The 18,504-nt window shown below is 46.7% G+C and overlaps 1 protein-coding gene across 4 annotated transcripts in view; it reads left to right on the forward strand.

Moving 5' to 3' along the window:
• Positions 1 to 18,498, forward strand: part of pde8b (phosphodiesterase 8B) — a 49,714-nt gene extending 31,216 nt beyond the window's left edge. For all 4 annotated transcript variants that reach the window (XM_041959607.1, XM_041959604.1, XM_041959605.1 and 1 more), the window contains exons 8-22: positions 635 to 775; positions 868 to 956; positions 1,047 to 1,101; positions 4,737 to 4,788; positions 5,393 to 5,470; positions 5,610 to 5,686; positions 7,455 to 7,619; positions 8,852 to 8,897; positions 10,044 to 10,173; positions 10,976 to 11,174; positions 11,915 to 12,132; positions 12,218 to 12,356; positions 12,591 to 12,758; positions 12,846 to 12,975; positions 15,909 to 18,498. In XM_041959607.1, the coding sequence (XP_041815541.1) occupies positions 635 to 775; positions 868 to 956; positions 1,047 to 1,101; positions 4,737 to 4,788; positions 5,393 to 5,470; positions 5,610 to 5,686; positions 7,455 to 7,619; positions 8,852 to 8,897; positions 10,044 to 10,173; positions 10,976 to 11,174; positions 11,915 to 12,132; positions 12,218 to 12,356; positions 12,591 to 12,758; positions 12,846 to 12,975; positions 15,909 to 16,018 (1,797 nt within the window). In that variant the 3' untranslated portion in view covers positions 16,019 to 18,498. The remainder of the gene's footprint in view (positions 1 to 634; positions 776 to 867; positions 957 to 1,046; positions 1,102 to 4,736; positions 4,789 to 5,392; positions 5,471 to 5,609; positions 5,687 to 7,454; positions 7,620 to 8,851; positions 8,898 to 10,043; positions 10,174 to 10,975; positions 11,175 to 11,914; positions 12,133 to 12,217; positions 12,357 to 12,590; positions 12,759 to 12,845; positions 12,976 to 15,908) is intronic.
• The last annotated feature ends 6 nt before the right edge of the window (positions 18,499 to 18,504 follow it).

Genomic DNA, 18,504 nt, shown 5'->3' on the forward strand with positions numbered 1-18,504 from the left:
GTGGCGTGCACAGACTTTTTGAAGGGCAGGGGCCCCAAGAGGGCACTTTAGCACGCCTTTTGGTGTCCAAGAGGGCAATTTAACACGCGTTTTGGCTCCCAAGAGGGCACTTTAGTACGCGTTTTTCAACATTTGGGCCACGAGGGGGGGCGACTGCCCCCCTGTCCCCCCCGCACGCCACTGATAATTTGTGTATTTTCCTGAAACAGCTGAGCACTGTAGTTAGCAGTAAATGTTACTTAACTGTGCATTTGTGGGGAACTATTTTCAGCCGCGGATGTAGCGCGCTACTGCATATTTAAAGCAGGAATGTTGGATATGTGGAGTCAGATTAAAATCATCGTAATGAAGAAACATGTCTGCCATCGCAACAATGTGGCACACTGGTGTGTTTAAGTTGTTTCCGGATAAAATGGTTAATTGACGCACCAATAGCAGCGAGCTAGCGACTTGGGGTTCAGTGTCTCGCCCAAGGATACTTCAGCATGTAGACAGGAGGAGGTCGGGATCAAACCAACCTGCTCTGCCCCCAGCAGACCCATTCAACAGAACCAGAGCTTCATGGGATCAGTTCGCTGTCGGTTTGGTCTTCTCGTGGGATTTCAGTACTAACGTCTTCCTGGTCTCGTCCCAGTACGTGAACCCGGCGTTCGAGCGGATGATGGGCTACCACAAGGGGGAGCTGATCGGGAAGGAGCTGACCGAACTCCCCAAGAGTGACAAGAACAGAGCAGACCTGCTGGACACCATCAACACCTGCATCAAGAAAGGAAAGGTCAGTCCCGCACCCACCCACCCACCCATCCACACCACCGCCTGCGGAGCGGCGACGCTGCATCGTTGCCTGACTGTCTGCTCTCTCTGAAGGAATGGCAGGGAATTTACTACGCCAGGAAGAAGTCCGGCGACAGCGTACAGCAGAACGTGAAGATAACGCCTGTCATCGGCCAAGGAGGGTAAGATAAGACGGATCGACCCAAAGTCCTCGCTGTACGTGTCAAAGAAATGAGAAATCACTGACGGCCTCTAAAAATCGCTCCCAACAGGAAGATCCGACACTTTGTGTCCATCAAGAGACCTCACAGCGACAACAACAACCAGGTGAGTCATGTGATGACGTAACGTGTGCTTTTGATGCTTTTATGAGAACATGTACATTCTTCATCTCTTTTTAAAAACAGTATTTCCCTTAATTTCACGAACCAAATTATATTATCTTAAGAAATTGAGGAGTCTGAGTGTTAATAATTCTATGAAAGTATATTAATAAATTACTAGATAATCTCTCCACGACCATCAGCCAAGCAAGGCGTTCATGCATTTCTGCAACACTCGTTCTTGAAGAACAACCAAGAACCAGTCTTGCAGCCTTGTTTTGAGCCACTTGTAATTTCCTTAGCAGGCAGTTTGATGCAGCAGACCGTACAACTGAGCAGTAATCTAAACGACATAAAACCAACGTACAAACAACACGACCATCCTGTCTCCGCCTGCAACGTTCCAGCCCAGAACAAGCAGCGCCTGCACACGAGCAACACTCTGAAACCTGAAGCCATCTGCTCTCAAATCTGCACAAAATGCTCGTTAGCAGGCTCAAGCTAATGAGTCGTGTGCGTGGAGAGGAAGGCGCTGCTGCAGAACTGAAAGCCAGAGACATCTAAAGCCACGTTTAAAGATCTCGAGCTTCAGCAAATGTCAGTTTGCTCCGGCCCGATCAGGTCCGGCAGAGTCTAAATGAGTCTGAGGTGGACTGAGGGAGACTCTGCTGGCAGGTAGTCTTGCATAAAAACCTTTAATGAACTGCAGGCTAAAGTGACAGATTTAAATACCTCAGGGGGGCATGCAGCCTCGCAGACTTCCAGCTCTGCCTGGCAAGCGCGCGCTTACTCTGAAGCAGGCGTGTCGCTGCTCTCAGCTGGGTTCCGGGCCAATAACGTCATACTATGCTAAGCTACGGCTAAGCACCAGGATCCCCCACGCTAAGGCCCGGGAGGGCCAGCAGCCAGGCGCCGGGGCTATTTATACCCCGGGCAAAGCTGCAAGGGAGGCCGGCTTTAGCCCGCCGCTCTCTTTCATCGCGTGTGCATGAGGTGAGTCAGCCGCTGGCGTGCGCGGCATTCCTTCCCACTCGTCGGGATCGGGGATCCTCAGACGCGGCAGTGGCTGATCCCGTTCTCCAAACCGCAGAAGTCACCTCCACACAGTTTATCCGTTTTCACCGCAAATCAGAGAACGGAGCTGACGTCCAGTGTTTGATGACATTTTAACTTAAATTTCATTCGGTGCGTCTTCACGGCGACGGGGGTCCGCTCGGGGTAGCGCGGGTCTGATGCTCTGTCCCTTTAAATCACACGTTGTTCCACATCTTTTCCCACCCAGACGTTTGGCCGCAGACCACGGTTTCCATTTCATCGTGTTGTTTAGTTAGCCGTACTTGTCTAAGCACTCCAGACTTGCAGCAGGTTTCGGGTCAGTTCTGTTTGTCTTTCCCTCCCAATTAAGGCCCGTCATGATCTCAACTATTCCCCAGCTCGGGTCCGGTTAATTCAGAAGATGCTTTTTTTTTACATTTCTGTTTGTGCTTTGCAACCCAAGAAGCCCATTAAGATGCAGCCAGCTAAATCTGGCAACCTTGTATGTCATTAGAAGTGTTTACGCTGTCTTAATCCTATTTACTTAGTACGGGACGCACTGGAGACCTGAGAGCAAGCCACTTAGAAGACTTAGAAATTTAGAAAAGGGGGGGCCGTGAAAAGAGAAAGTGAGCAATTGTGTGCAAGAAGAAATTAAACGTAATTGAGAAACATTTCAGCCAATCATTTTTACATAAATATAAAAAAAAAAATCTGATTTTTGTACATGAAATGAAAAATGTGCAGCATGTTCGGATGCAGCCGCTCTTCATCACGTGAACGTGCATGATGCCCTGTTAGCAAGATGCGAAGGTGCGGTGAGTCACCGAGGGAGGAAAATCTTCTGTAACTGGATTAGAGGCTCTTCATATCCATATCTACAATAACCTCAGCGTGACTAACAGGATGTTCTGGACACGCTGTCACCTGCATGGAAATACCTTATTATAACACACACACACACACACACAGAGAGAGAGAGAGAGAAGCTCAGACATATTTCACATTTTATTGCGTTTACTATCATTATTGTGATTTTTTTCAAAAGATGAATTAGAGACACAATCTCACAGGTAAGACAGTTCAGGTGAGAAACAGCATCTGGCGGCTAATGCTAATGCTAACAGGCTATAGGTAGAGACGTTTGAGCCGCGAGTGACCCAAAACCTCATCAGGCAGCGCAGAAGCATAAACCTGCAGCCTGATGCTTCATCTGATGGTGTTGTTGCACAGAGGGAGGGGGTCGTGGGTGGAGGGTCAAAGACTGGCGTTCACGTTGTGTTATCTTTAGACTTACTTCACGTATTGTTTGCAGTTTCTTTCACAGTTTGGTTACGTTTAGGCAACAAAACTACCTGAAAAAAATATTATACTCAAATTATACTTCTTCAAGAATGTACTAAATACACTTTCTGCTACTGTGTCGCCTTCAGGCATCATTGAGTGTACTTCAAGTAGTCCTTGACTACCACGTGAGTAATACTCGATTACACTTGAAGTGTAAACAGTTGCTAAATTGGCACAACTTTTTACAAACTTTGAGTTTTTACTGAAGTGCACCAGTAAAAATTCATTCAAAACACACCTATTATATCAGCAATGTGTTGGAAATATACTCGAATATACTTCAAATGAAGTAAAATTGAAGTACACTTTAATTAAGCTGCTAACAGTCTAATCTTAAAAATATAATACTTTTCATAAGTACACTTTATTACTATAAAAATTATTTGTACTTTAGTGCACTTTTTAAAAGTACAATTTATAATATACTTACAGTAAAGTACACTTTTTATAAGTACTTTGAAATGCCACTTTAAGTATCGCAGAATCAGCTTATTCATTTATAATACATTTATGTATAACTTAATTACGTCTATTCAGAAGTACTCTTTTTAAAAGTATGCGTCAAACATGCTTTAAATTAAGCACAAGAAGTAAAAGTATTGTAATTATTCTATACTTCCATTATATTTCTAATACACTGCAGTCTTCTGCTGTTTGACCCATGTGCTCATTTTCCTGGTTGCAAAACTTTGACGTCACAGAAACCTGCATTAAAAGGATTTGCGTTAATTATCTGCTGCACGACACTCGTTCATGGTGAAAATCCCGTTTTGCACGGTCCAGACGCAGGATATGCTGCACGTCAGCTGTGTCGTGTTGGTGCAGGAGCTCCTGCAGCGGAAACGCTCGCTCGGAAGCTCGGCTATATGTAGCTCCTGTGTCTTGGCTTTGCGGCGCAGAGCGGCTTCATTCAGCTGCTTTCTCTGTATTCATAAGCAGCTTTACCAGATACAGGTGGTGCTTTCAGGGAACCGTCGGTGATCAGACACTCACACACACACGTTACATAAAAAGAGAGTGAAGTGTGAGAATATCAAACATTTCTGTGTTGAGGTGAGATGAAAAGATTATTCGGAGCATAAAGAACATGACATTAAGTCTTTAATCAACGGGAGTAATCCCGCCAGCGTGCTGCGTTCAAGGAGCAGGAAATCAGGCCGTTCGCGTTCCTCACAGCGAAGCAGAGCCAGCAGCGGCTCTCGGCCCGAGTCCAGACCTGGACTTTAAATCCTCTTCTGCTCTCTGTGTGTCTGTCAGGTCCACAAGTTCAACAAGGAGGAGAGAGGCAGCGGGGAACACTCGCAGTCAGGTAACCTTCTCTTTGGACAGGTGCATTACCTTCCAGATCGTTGTAGAATAGCGTGATGTAGATCAGCAGCTCCTCCCATTGATGTGTGCATCAGCTGATGATTTTGATATTTAAGTATGAAGAAATAGAAATCTTTACGTCCTTCTGTCTGTGTTTAACTATATTATAATGTGTTAGACAATTTATTCCATTTTTAGAAATGTTAAATAGTGAGTTTCTCAGGTTATGACTCCAAATAAGGATGGTAGAAATAACGGATCTTCTTGCTCAATTTGTGGGAAATTATTGAAAAATGATCAATTTTGTTCAGTTGTAATTCTCTTGATGCTGCTTTATATTATTTTCTGTATGTATGCATATAAAAAAACACCCTTTCATCATGTTCTGTACAAAATAAGCAAGAACAAACATCAAAATCTTTTTAATCAAGCAGCAGACAGAATAATAAATGTTATTAATCAACCGTCTGGGTTGTTCAAAGGCGATTCTAAAAGATGTGTAGAAGTGTAGTTTGTTTAAAATGAAGCAGCAGTGAGACTCTCACCCGTATAAATCTGACCCTGCATCAGTCTAAACTTACCGTATCCGCGGCTTCCCTCCTCAGAGTGCCACTCTCTGCGTCACCGAGACCGGAGGAAAGACTCCGTCGACGCCAGATCGCTCAGCTCTCGCAGCAGCGACGGTAAGGCCGCTGTTTAAATAAGCCTTGTGGTGAGGGCCAACTGTCGCAGCACCTGTGATTTGTTTTTTTTGGGGGGGGTTGCAGCTTGACGATTACGTCATTAAAAGACACATGAAATCATTGTTTTTGTGAATTGCAGCTCCCAGTTTGCAGAATCGAAGATATTCCTCCGTCGCCAGGATTCACTCCATGACCATCGAGGCTCCCATCACCAAGGTGTGCTGCTTTAATTCCTACCGACCGCACAGATTTTGGATTATGAGCCGCTTCTCAAAGCTACAGATGTCAGTTCGCAGTAAAAGAGCACAACCAGCAGCAGTCAAGACTAGTTTTAATCTCGCAGCTCTTTCACGGAACAAGAGAAATGTGTAAAACTGACAATTCAAACACAAGAAAACCAGAAATCCAGACGTTTCCTTAACAGTTTGCACGATCCGAGCCGGGTTTGTTTGTCTGCAGCTGCTATAGCATCGATCCCCAACCCGTGGTCCGCAGCCCACTAGTGGGCCGTGGGTCGTTTGGTACTGGGCCGCACAGAAAGAAAAAATAATTTCCATTATTTTGTTTTTTTACATAATTTGTTTGAATTATTTTTCGAGTCTTAGTGACGTTTTATTTTGAAAAGTGGACGGATTCTCTCTGTTACATCCGTCTCCCTTGACGACACCGTGAGTCACGTGATATATCCCGCTAAATTAAATCCCAAGCTAACAAAATGAACAACAAACAATTTTTTTGCAAAGGGGAAACGGTCCAATGAAGGGACGGAAGAGGAACCGACACCTGCTTAAAAAAGGGAAAGCTCTGAACAGGAAGTGTCAGGAATCCTTTTTAAAATATGGATTTATCGCTACCGGCGATTCCCACGCACCAAGCCCGCTGTGCGTAATATGACCGGCTTTCTAATCACGTGATTTCCCGTACTGACAGTGCCAGTCTGCAGCCGGGTCCTCTGGACATGATTAAAAAGTGGATTTACGTTCATTATTATTGTTATTAAAGAGAAAATACCACAGTTTTTAATGCAGATCTTATCATTTTATTTTGTTTTTATCTGCTACACCTTTATACTGGGCCATGGTACAGAAAAGGTTGGGGGCCACTGTGCTATAGTGCTCGCAGCTGTTTTAGTTTGATCACTGTTAGCTGGATTAGCAATATCATCCACTGAATTTATCACTTTATTATTTAAAAACAGCTTTAAAATGTCTGAAAACTCAAACTGATGTAACACTTTGATAAATTTACACTGGAGTAACATCAGATGTATCATGCTGGCGTCGGTTTATAGTCAGAAAATGATCAACTCAAACTCGACAAAAGACGTCAAACAGCCGAAGGACCGAGCAGGGTTAAAGGACAACCGTCATCTGCAGGGGCCTCTTCTTCCTCTCGGCAGCTTCACACTGAAGCCTTCATGCCGTGATGCCTGAAGCTCTTTAAATCGCTCAGCGGAGCTCTTTCCTGCCTGATTTTCTCCGAGAGCTGAGCTCTTTTACGGCCTCGTCAGCAGCCCGCTTCGCGTCAGATGCACCTAAACTGGAACAAGAGACCCGTCTGTTCAAACTCCAGCCGCTTCGAAGCACTTCAGCTGATAGGGAAGTAGAAAGTGTCCCAAGTTTTGAGGTGAAACTGAATATTCCTCCTCATTTAATGAGAGTTGCTCGGAGGTGTGGATTCTCCGCGACCCCCGCCGTGATGTGGGGGTCAGGGAACAGTCGCCTCAGGCCGAGCTGCAGGCATACGTTAGGTCACATTGTCCGCTGCAGGTCCTGTGATGCTCTTGTGCCTCAGAAGCAGCTTTATTTAGCCGTGTTGCCCCAGACGAGATTCCTCCGGCGTCACATGCACGTCTCCATGACACACGCGCGAAGAAAGCGGCGCTCTGTTGCAGCGGGTCTCGCGGAGACTTCTTTGTGCACGTGTCTGCATGCGGCGTCTGTTTTGAGGCAGAGCGGGGACTTTTCTCTTTCCTCTTCCTCAGGTGATAAACATCATCAACGCGGCCCAGGAGAGCAGCCCGGTGACGGTGGCCGAGGCGCTGGACCGCGTGCTGGAGATCCTGAGGACCACCGAGCTCTACTCCCCTCAGCTCGCCTCCAAAGAGGACGACCCCCACACCAACGACCTGGTCGGGGGGCTCATGAGTGTAAGAGGCAGCTCATTCATAGTATACATTACACGCTGGAAGCTCTTTATAGGGAGAGAATTAGTCCTAAAAAAAGTTCTTACCTCATGTGTCTGAAGCTGAACAGGCGTTCCTGTTGAACCAAATCAAATTGACGGGGCCAATCAGAGCCTGCTTATTCTTGTCTTTTTGATTGGTTGAATGAGATCAGCTGTGAGGTGAGTCACTGCAGGCAGACGTTTGTGCACCAAATTCTACATTTAATTTTTTTTTTTTTTTTTGGTCATAAATCCCATGAAACTACTGAAACAGCCTGAAATGTTCCTCCTCTGTGCTGCAGAGCTCACAGTGAGCTACACCCCAGCTCTAGATGCTCCTTCATCACCATGAAAACACTCTGAGAAGATGTGCTGCAATCGCATGCAACCGAACCTACAGCGCAAGCACCATGTTTCTGCACATATGACGATATATATTGTCATAACGTCATATCTGTGCAGTAAATATGAAGCTTCAGCAATCAGGAGGCTAGCTTAGCTTAGCATAAAGCCTTGAAACAATAGCAACAAGACTCCAGGAAGTCATTGCAGCCCGTCAGTAAATAGCCCTGCGCATAAACCCACCTTAAACTGACAACATGCAGGATGCCTTTGTGCAGAGCCAGTTTCCCCCCCTGCTTCAAGTCTTAATGCTAAGCTAATGCTAATCAGCTGTGAGGTGAGTCACTGCAGGCAGACATTTGTCGTTTTTTTTTTTTTAGAAATTTGTGCACCAAATTCTACAATTTATTTATTTTTTTTGGTCATAAATCCCATGAAACTACCAAAACAGCCTGATATGTTCCTCCTCTGTGCTGTAGAGCTCACAGTGAGCTATACCCCAGCTCTGGATGCTCCTTCATCACCATGAACACACTCTGCAGTGACTCACTCACACACACGCTGTTTACTGCTTGAGTAGTTGGTGCTCAAAACTGCAGCGTCCAGTTTGTTTCAGGAGATCACTGAGCTTTTATTGAGCTGCGAGCTGTTTTTTAAGAGTGAATGAATGTCTCTTTCATGGGATTCGTTGACAATAAACAAAAAGAAATATTAATTTTCCCATTACTGAATTTGTTTTTTTGGTGTTAACTAAAGTTTTTGATGATGTGTTAATAGTTTTATATGAACCAAAGGCCACTCTGCGTTTATATTTTTCAATTAATTTAACCATTTCTTGATTATTATTATTATTTTATTTTATTTTTTTGTCAGGACGGGCTGCGGAGACTCTCTGGGAATGAATATGTCTTCTGCAAAAGTAAGTTTTAAAGAGCTCATAACACTGGACATTCAACAATACTGCATTATTATAGTAGTAATACAACACGATCGGGTTTTTACTGCACAGCTGATATGCTCATGAGTCAGTCATGAACACAGCGTGGTGTGGCTACTAGAAGAAGCTAGTTAGCGGCTAGAAATTTGCGTATGTGCTTTCTTGCCAATAGACGCCACGATCGAGTTATCTGTCTGTTAAATATGAAGCTCAAAGTTCATTAGTTGAGCCTGAAGAATAAAGGGACGACAAATTGTGGTTTTACACGGAGATATGATTAACTATTAGCTGTTTCCTCCTGCTTCCAGTCTTTATGCTAAGCTAAGCTAATGGACTTCCAGTTCCAGATTCATATCTAACACAGGCTGAGTGTGGTATCGATCTTCTCGTCTAACTCTGAGGAAGCAGTTCCTGCGGTTGACAGCATAATAAGAATCCCGTCCAACACGTTGTGTAAAGTCTGATTCATCCACGCTAACGCGTTGCCAGGCTTTCTGGTGTTCGTCACCTCGGCGAAGGAAATGTTTTGTCGCTCCGCTTCTCGATGCTTTAATGCCAAAACAAAACAGAAGCAGAAGGGGAGACAATGGGAACATTACCGCGGTGAATACCCACGACTGAGTCATGCATTTAGTCTCGCTGCACTGTTCGTGACCCGGCGTGAGCGGTGGCGGACCACAACTGTTACTGCGCCGAACTCTCACATTTCAGGTCGGAGCGCGGGCGTTCGAGCCTGTGGCCATCATCATCACGGATTCAGGAACACGAGCTGCCGCCGCCGCGACTGCATCTCATGAATAAATGTTTAATTTAAGCTGATTATTGTCTCGGTGGAAGCGTCGCAATGATCCTGTAGAGTGTGAATTCTTCCTGCTGATTATGTAATTCTCATTAGAATGATTAAGCTCTCAAGAACACTTAAGAAGATCGAAACCCGGAGTCAAATTTCCAAGAAAACTGTATGTTTCTCTCAAACCATCCTTCAAACGATGGTTTCACAAGCTTCTTTCTACCACAGGCTCAAAGGGCCAGAGTGAGACGCTTAGCCGGCGTGTTCAAACATGTATAGACATTGGAGATATATCCCTGAAACCATAATCCACGTGCATGCTTCTGTCGATCTGCCAGACATGAGTCACAGCCAGCTGGCCATCCCGGTCACCCTCAATGACGTCCCTCCGTCCATCGCCGAGATGCTGAATGATGAGGAGTGCTGGGAGTTCAACATCCTGGAGCTGGAGGCCGCGACACACAAGAGGTACGAAGACGGAGGAAACTGAATCACAGCAGCCAGAGTGAGGAGAGAGACTAATTTCTTAGGTTGAGAGGAAGCGATATACTGCTTTTTTTAATCAATCCAGCAGCTTCTTCTTCTGTGGATCTAATCCTTAATGCTAAAGGAAACCAAATGTGTTGATGATCAGTTTTTGTCGTCTTTAGCATTAAAGGAAAAATTTACATGTGAGCAAAACGTTGATATGCAATACCCGAATTAATAAAGATTCATAAAATCAGCCAAACATTTACCTTCATTCACCACGTTTCTGCATATATGATGATATGTATTGTCATAACATCATATCTGTGCGGTAAACATGAAGCTTCAGCAATCAGGAGGCTAACTTAGCTTAGCATAAAGCCTTGAAACAATAGCAACAAGACTCCAGGAAGTCATTGCACCCCGTCAGTAAATAGTCCTGCACATAAACCCACGTTAAACTGACAACATGCAGGATGCCTTTGTGCACAGCCAGTTTCCCCCCTGCTTCAAGTCTTAATGCTAAGCTAAGCTAACGTCACCTAATATTTAACAAACCAGCATAAGAGGGAGCTTTGATCTGCTCATCTAAAACAAATTCCACCCACAGAAAGTCAAATTTTCTCATTTATCTGAACCGCAGCATCTCATTAGATATCACTTAGTGATCCACGGCGGTCGGAATAAGACGTTCAGTTCATGATCACATTATTTCTATGCAAAAAAGATGAGGGTGCAGGAAGAAGACACCATGATGAGGCTTGAAGAGAATAAAACTCGGCCTTTTGTGCGATCCCCGCAGACCGCTGACTTACCTCGGGCTGAAGATCTTCACGACTTTCGGCGTGTGCGAGTTCCTGACCTGCTCGGAGGCCACGCTGCGCTCCTGGCTGCAGCTCATGGAGGCCAGCTACCACGCCTCCAACTCCTACCACAACTCCACGCACGCCGCAGACGTGCTGCACGCCACTGCCTACTTCCTCCGCAAGGAGAGGGTCAAGGTTAGACGACAAACCCGCAATTATGCAAAGAAAAACAAGAAAGAAAACCAGATTCTGCTAATTGTGCTGGATTTTTAATACATTTCATAGCTTCAGTTGATCTACAATCAGGACTTTGAGACACGTGACCACAGATATAACACATAACATCCTTCCTCTGTTGTTCCTCCTGTGGCTTCAGGATTTTCTCTGCAGGATCTTTCCTTATCTGAATCTGGAGTCTGAGGAAAGAGGGTGTCACATGCTGCACAGACTTGTAAAGCCCTTTGAGGCAACTCCGTGATTTCGGCCTTTAAATGAAATTCACCTGACTGGCCCTGCGTAGCCTCTATCCAACAAAACACATGCATGATATAAGCCAAGAATCTGAAACATGCACGCAAACAGGGCACCAACATGAATAAAAATACCTCCCTGCGCTCCGACTTCTGCAAAATTCAACGTTTGGTTGCAGGACCTTGGAAAACAGTGAACGTGGTGTGCAGAATGTGTTTGCGTGCATGTGAAATATTAGCTGCATATAAACTGATGCGTCCTAGCTAACAACATCTGATGAACACAAATGCTGCTGCAACACGTCAAAGATATAATATCCACTATGCTGTGTTTTGAACATCCTTTATTGGCACTGTCATCTCAAACAGACCCCCAAAAACCAGCCAAAACATTCCTCCACGTCAGAAAGCATCGATCTACTGACAGAATGTTTAAAAGCAGGTGTTGGCTGTTGTTTTATCCAGGGTAGTCTGGACCAGCTGGATGAGGTGGCGGCGCTGATCGCGGCCACCGTGCACGACGTGGACCACCCGGGAAGGACCAACTCCTTCTTGTGCAACGCCGGCAGCGAACTGGCGATCCTCTACAACGACACGGCCGTGCTGGAGAGCCACCACGCCGCCCTCGCCTTCCAGCTGACCGTGCGAGACGGCAAGAGCAACATCTTCAAGAACACGGACCGGTCGGTAGCGGCAGACACAGTGTACGACATTATAATCCACGTTAGACCAGCCCAGACCTTAACCTCACCCCTCCCCTGCTGGCAGGAATCAGTTCCGAACGCTGCGGCAGGCGATCATCGACATGGTGTTGGCCACGGAGATGACCAGGCACTTTGAGCACGTCAGCAAGTTCGTGAACAGCATCAACAAGCCGATGGCCGCCATCGAGGAGACCAGCACGAGCGTGAGTGCGGCTGTGCCGAGTTAACTTCTCAGGATTAAACGGCCTCCAGAAAGGCCAGGAACGAATGAAACGCTTCATTTTACAGGTCTGTTGTTTCGAAACAATGCGTTTCCTGGAGGGAGCTCTGCAGTTTGGGATTGATTATAGAGACTGTTTCAGTTTACTGCAGTCAGGCTTGTCAATGTGTGAATAATGTACTAAATGCGTGCATGATGTTTCCTGCTGTTCCTGCAGAGCGTGAACAGCGACTGCGACGGTCAGGCCAACATCAGGAACTCTCCGGAGAACCGTCTGCTGATAAAGAGGATGCTCATCAAGTGCGCGGACGTGGCGAACCCCTGCAGGCCACTCGAGCTCTGCATCGAGTGGGCCGGACGGATCTCTGAGGAGTACTTCGCTCAGGTGTGACTAGCACGAACGCGGCTCGGTTTGGTAGCGGGGGGCTGCAGGGTTAGCTCGCATTTACCTTTGCTGTGTTTTCCCCTGCAGACGGATGAGGAGAAGCGACAAGGGCTGCCGGTGGTGATGCCGGTGTTTGACAGGAACACCTGCAGCGTGCCCAAATCTCAGATCTCCTTCATCGACTACTTCATCACCGACATGTTCGACGCCTGGGATGGTGAGGAGCTTTGCCTCTCTGTGTTTCTGTGTGTGTTCAGTCATTTCCTTTTCCACTTCAACTCCGAGTAGGATGGTGTGTTCCTCAAATAAGCCCCGTCCATATTTACTATACAGCAGTGGCGTGCACAGACTTTTTGAAGAGCAGGGGCAAAAAGGAAAAAAAAGGGCACATATAGCCTGTCCTCGCCACTGAAGAGGGCACTTTAGCACGCATTTTGGCTGCCAGGGGGCACTTTAGCACGCGTTTTGGCGTCCAAGAGGGCACTTTAGCGCGTGTTTTGGCTCCCAAGAGGGCACTTTAGCACGCGTTTTGGAGTCCAAGAGGGCACTTTAGCACACGTTTTGGAGTCCAAGAGGGCACTTAAGCACGCGTTTTGGAGTTCAAGAGGGCACTTTAGCACACGTTTTGGAGTCCAAGAGGGCACTTTAGCACACGTTTTGGAGTCCAAGAGGGCACTTAAGCACGCGTTTTGGCTCCCAGGGGGCAGTTTAGCATGCATTTTGGTGTCCAAGAGTGCACTTTAGAGCGCGTTTTGGCATCCAAGAGGGGACTTTAGAGCGCGTTTTGGCGTCCAAGAGGACACTTGAGAGCACGTTTTGGCATCCAAGAGGGCACTTTAGAGCGCGTTTTGGCTCCCAGGGGGCACATTAGCACGCATTTTGGTGTCCAAGAGTGCACTTTAGCGCGCGTTTTGGAGTCCAAGAGGGCACTTTAGCACGCATTTTGGAGTCCAAGAGGGCACTTTAGCATGCATTTTGGAGTCCAAGAGGGCACTTTAGCACGCGTTTTGGAGTCCAAGAGGGCACTTTAGCGCGCGTTTTTCAAAAACTGCCCCCCCCCCATGCACGCCACTGCTATACAGTCAGCTGGTGTTTTAAAGGTCACGCGTCGGTTTGAGTCCGACAGGCTACAAGCTCAAATGTTTACTTTCAAAGGACTTAAGTACTTACAGAAACTGGCTCCGAGGAGCTTCCTCACCTGCTTTTACTCTGCCTGTATGTTTGATGTCTGCTCTCAACTCTCACTTATAATTACATTACAGCTGCAGTTTCACATTCTCAGTTGTTTGCACAACTTTCCTTCTCTTTGATAACTGTCTCAAACCTCTTCAGTCCAAAGTGAAGCATGAACGCTCAATCTCAGCCCTGCACACAGCGCTTTGATGGAGTAAAGCCTCCTCTCATGTGCTCTTCTGCAGCTTTGTTCTGTTAAATCATTTGGTCAAAGGTTTAAAGGTTACAGATTTCTTCTTTTCGCCAGTCGTTAAACAGAAGTTTCTGGTTTTCAAAATTAATATTAAAAAGGTTCAAAAACAGAAAACAAAACTGAGAGTCTACAGCTACGCTAGCAGCACAGCTGTACAGCAGTGCTTCAAGCTAAATGCTAACATCAGCAGGCTCGCCGGATCAAAATCTCCATGTTTACATTTGCCGTCTTAGCAATGCTAGCGTCTGCTAATTAGCACGAGAAGCAAAGTACAGCTGAGGTTGAATGTCTTTAATTCTCGACAGTCAGAAGATCTTCAAAGTTCACGTCTGAACACACACACAAACGTGTGTTTACAAAATGTCATGACAAATCCTATAGCCAGGCCTGTCAACAGACTTGCTGGGGCCTGGGGACAGGAGACCATCATACCCACACAGCTCTGATCAGTCCAGAACTGAACCGGAATGAATGAGAGCGAACCGGCAGCTCCGTCGGACCGTCGGGACGAAGCGTTCACATGCTCTCTACGAGGCTTCTTGGAAGATCGCAGGATAGGAAATTACAGGAAAGGAGGAGGAAGAGCCAAGAGAAGTGGGAAGGGGGTAGCGCGGTACTTAAAGCCCCCCATTCCCACTGAACTTCCCTTTTAGTTTAGTCTCCCCAAGAGGGAACTTGTTTACTGTCAACACGGCTCTGATGTCACGGAAAGATTCCAAATGCCAGTGGGACGGAGAGAGACTGCGAGGGCGTCGGGAGGGGGAGTTGGGAAAATAGTGGAGGGGATGGGGGTTTAGGATCTCTCGGTTCGGGGGGGCAGCGGAGCAGAGTCTCGCTTTCACATAAACACATGCAGCCACTCTCGATCCACCGGGGTCTCTGTCGGGGTCATTGCTGGTTCCACAGATGCAGCGGGGGTCGTCGACGCGCCCGAAACGAGGATGTAAACAAGACGGGGTCGTGCACTGAGAACACACACTCTGCAGACCGAGCGCTGTGTGTGTGTGTGTGTGTGTGTGTGTGTGTGTGTGTGTGTGTGTGTGTGTGTGTGAGACAGCAGGCCTTTAATGTGGGAGCAACACTGCAGAGTGTACATAACATTAGCCACTGTACGTGAACCACACACACACACACACACACACACGATAATGATAACAGGAAGTGTGTGACAGGAGGCGTGGCCAGTCAGCCGCAGTTGTTGTTCCTTTATTTTTACAGAATCCTTCAAGGATTCGCTATTTTTCATTTTTTCTTTTTGCTGCTGTACGCTCCCCGTCCTCCTCGTCCTCCTCGTCCTCCTCGTCTTCCTCGTCCTGTCAACAAATGTGTTCAAAGTGCAGCAGAAGTTAACGAGTCACATCAAATCATCGTCGTTTTACCGCTAATTTCCAGATTAGTGGATTATCTGAGGAGCAAACGTCGACTGGCTGCACGCCTCAGTTTTGAGGGTTTGCTGATTTCCTTCTCAGTTAATTGAATAATTTTGGGTTTTGGACTGTTGATCAGAGAAACTGTGATGAGCATTTATTCGCTTACATACTTTCCAGATTAATAAATCAAGAAGATAATCAGGAGACGAATCGATACTTAAAGTACATTAATTTCAAACTACAGGCTTTTATTTTGAAGGTACCCTCTTGATTTGACGCCTCATATTAACACATTTCTGCATTAGCTTCACATTATGAAAGATCCTTCCTGTCCTCCTCTGTGTCTCCTCTCAGCCTTCGCCAGCCTGCCCGGTCTCATGGAACACCTGTCGGAGAATTACAAGTACTGGAAGGGCTTGGACGAGATGAAGTGCAAGAGCCTGCGTCCTCCTCCTCCTTCGTGACCGACTTCCCCTTCGCCTCCTTTCATCCGTCACTCCGGGGGCAGAGCGGGACGGCCGGCGCGGCCCCGCGGTGGAACGATTAGTCTCTTCAGCTGTGATTCGACGGAGCTCCGTGACCTCCCGGCCGCCGCCGGACACGTTTACGGAGCCGGCGATCCGGGCCTCTGAGAGCGGGCGTCACTGACTGATCGACGCTGAGACGCCGTTTCAATCTCAAATCACAGCCTCTTTTCCTGTGTGGCTCTCAGTGGGGGTGGTGTCCACCAGTGGAGAACAGGTTGTCATTTGAGGGCCCCTCTGTTGCCACTTTTACGGCCCTGTCAAGTATTCCTAATAGCACCCGTGTGGACCTCACGGCTCACCTGACGATCTGCACCGTGCAACGTAACACGCCAGAAACCTGCACTTTAGCAAATCCAAACGTTTTCTTTTTGAGCTCCTTCGTGTTATTTTGGCTTTTTCTGCTGCATCTGTCTGAAACGCGGTGAACAAGATGGTGAACAAAGCACCGAGGCGGATCCGTTCGCGCTTCTCGGCCAACGCGAGACACGGTCTCCAGTGTGAGAGACGCGTGTCTGGGACCAAACGCTTCGCGATCCATGTCCCTGTACTGAAAGATCCTGCTGGACGCTCCAGAGTCTGGGCTCCATTCGTGACGGTTGCCGGATTTGAAGGTCACGTAGCCGTTGGTAAAATATCTTCGCCGCTGTCGTTTGTGCGCTGTGAGAGCAGCGTGTGTCAGAGCGGCATCGCAGCAGATGTGACGCTAACTGCAGATATCTGCACCCAAATAAGAGGAAACAAATCTGACCTGAAGTGCTCCACGTGAGGCCACGCCGTGCAGCGTTACAGCTGCACCAGATCCACGTTTGGATCCAGCTTGTGTGAAAACAGCAGCTGCAGCGTCCGGCTGCTTCTGACACCGATCAGCTCCGGCTCTCACGTGGTTTTTGTTTAAGATCCTGCAAATGCATTTTACCTTGCAGAGAAATCTAGCTGCACATGAGTTTCAGATTATTTGGATGCAGAGAAAGGGAGACGAGATCTGTGTGGTGGCTCTGCCCTCTGGTGGCTACATGGAGGCGTTGCAGCAGTGGCACACACACATGGAATCAGTGCAATGGTTCATTTGGCAGATGGATTCAGACAGGTGGGGGGGCATTAATAAGGAAAAACTTTAAAAAATTGAAATGGTATCATCCCGTAGTCAGTGTGTCTTTCAGAGCACTTTACTTCAATTTGACCCCTGAAGCTGAAACAGTAGTTTAAAGCTCTATTTCAAGCAGCACCTCAGCGCTTTATTTTACAGAGAAAATTGGATTCAAAGTGTCGATTAGTGGTTAAATCTGCAGATATCTGCTATCATGAGCGAAGTGGGGGGGGTGTGTACAGTGTGCTCTTTACAGGTGCCTTATTCTTTGGCCATCTTTACAGAAGCAGAAGCATTTTTTGGGTCGACGTAGCTCCTCCTGTTGCTACCAGAAAAGCCACACATGTTTTGGATATTTGGGTAAGTCGCCTCATGGTCTGTGCTGCAGCTGCTCGGGACGTTCTCTCCTCCTCGTTTCGAACGGCTGCGAGGTTTTTAAAGACGGAAGCTGGATCGGGTGACGCTGGATCAGGTGTGAAGTCCACTGTTGGGTCTGTTATTGTTTCGGTTACCGGTCACATTCATGTATCTGTAACGACGTGTGGTCATTTCACTGACGACCGAGGTCTTAATCAATGCCTTAACCTTCATGTTTCAGTGTTTAGGTCTGCTATTGTTGCGATGCACTGTAAACTACCTGCTGTTCTTGTAAATACTCGATTTATCATTTTTGCTTTGCTTTTCACATAACGTGCTTGTGTGACCTGTTCCGGCCGTTACGTGTTGCAGGAGCTGATTTCCAATCAAAACATTTGAATATTTCACAGTGACTTGAAACGTGGCGCCGCCTCTGAGTGTTTCAGGACCGCTCTCGCTCATCACGAGAAGATATTTTCGCTAGAGGACGATGAAAGATTTCTACTCACAAAGACGATTTGCAGACAGACTTGCCTTTTCTGTGATGATACCCGTTAGGTCGGACGACGCCCGGCTCGCTTCGAGGCGGAGCCAGATTGTAAAACCGCTTGTTGTGTAACGATAAGCCTTCATCACTTGCAGTGATTTCTATTTCCTCTCCTTCGTCTCTGACACTGATGGCCGACAACGTGCCAACCCTGTGTTGTTTTGTATAATTTATAAGCAGGACGATTCGAGAGTCATGTTATATAAAGTTCAAATTATTTTTCAAAGGAACAAAGTCATTATCGGCCGTGTAACGTGTGTTTTGAGAGATTTTTCTGCCTTGTGCATAGAAATAAAAAAAGCTTTCCATCAGAGTCACTTAAGCTGTTTGAAAAGTTTCGCTCTCTGGATTATTTTGTCTTATTCTGATCTCTGTCAAACACGCAAATCTACTGTGAGAGACAATTAAAGTGTTCTTTAAACATGACGTCGG

The sequence above is a fragment of the Chelmon rostratus genome, chromosome 19, assembly GCF_017976325.1.
Source record: "Chelmon rostratus isolate fCheRos1 chromosome 19, fCheRos1.pri, whole genome shotgun sequence".
NCBI lineage: Eukaryota > Metazoa > Chordata > Actinopteri > Chaetodontiformes > Chaetodontidae > Chelmon > Chelmon rostratus.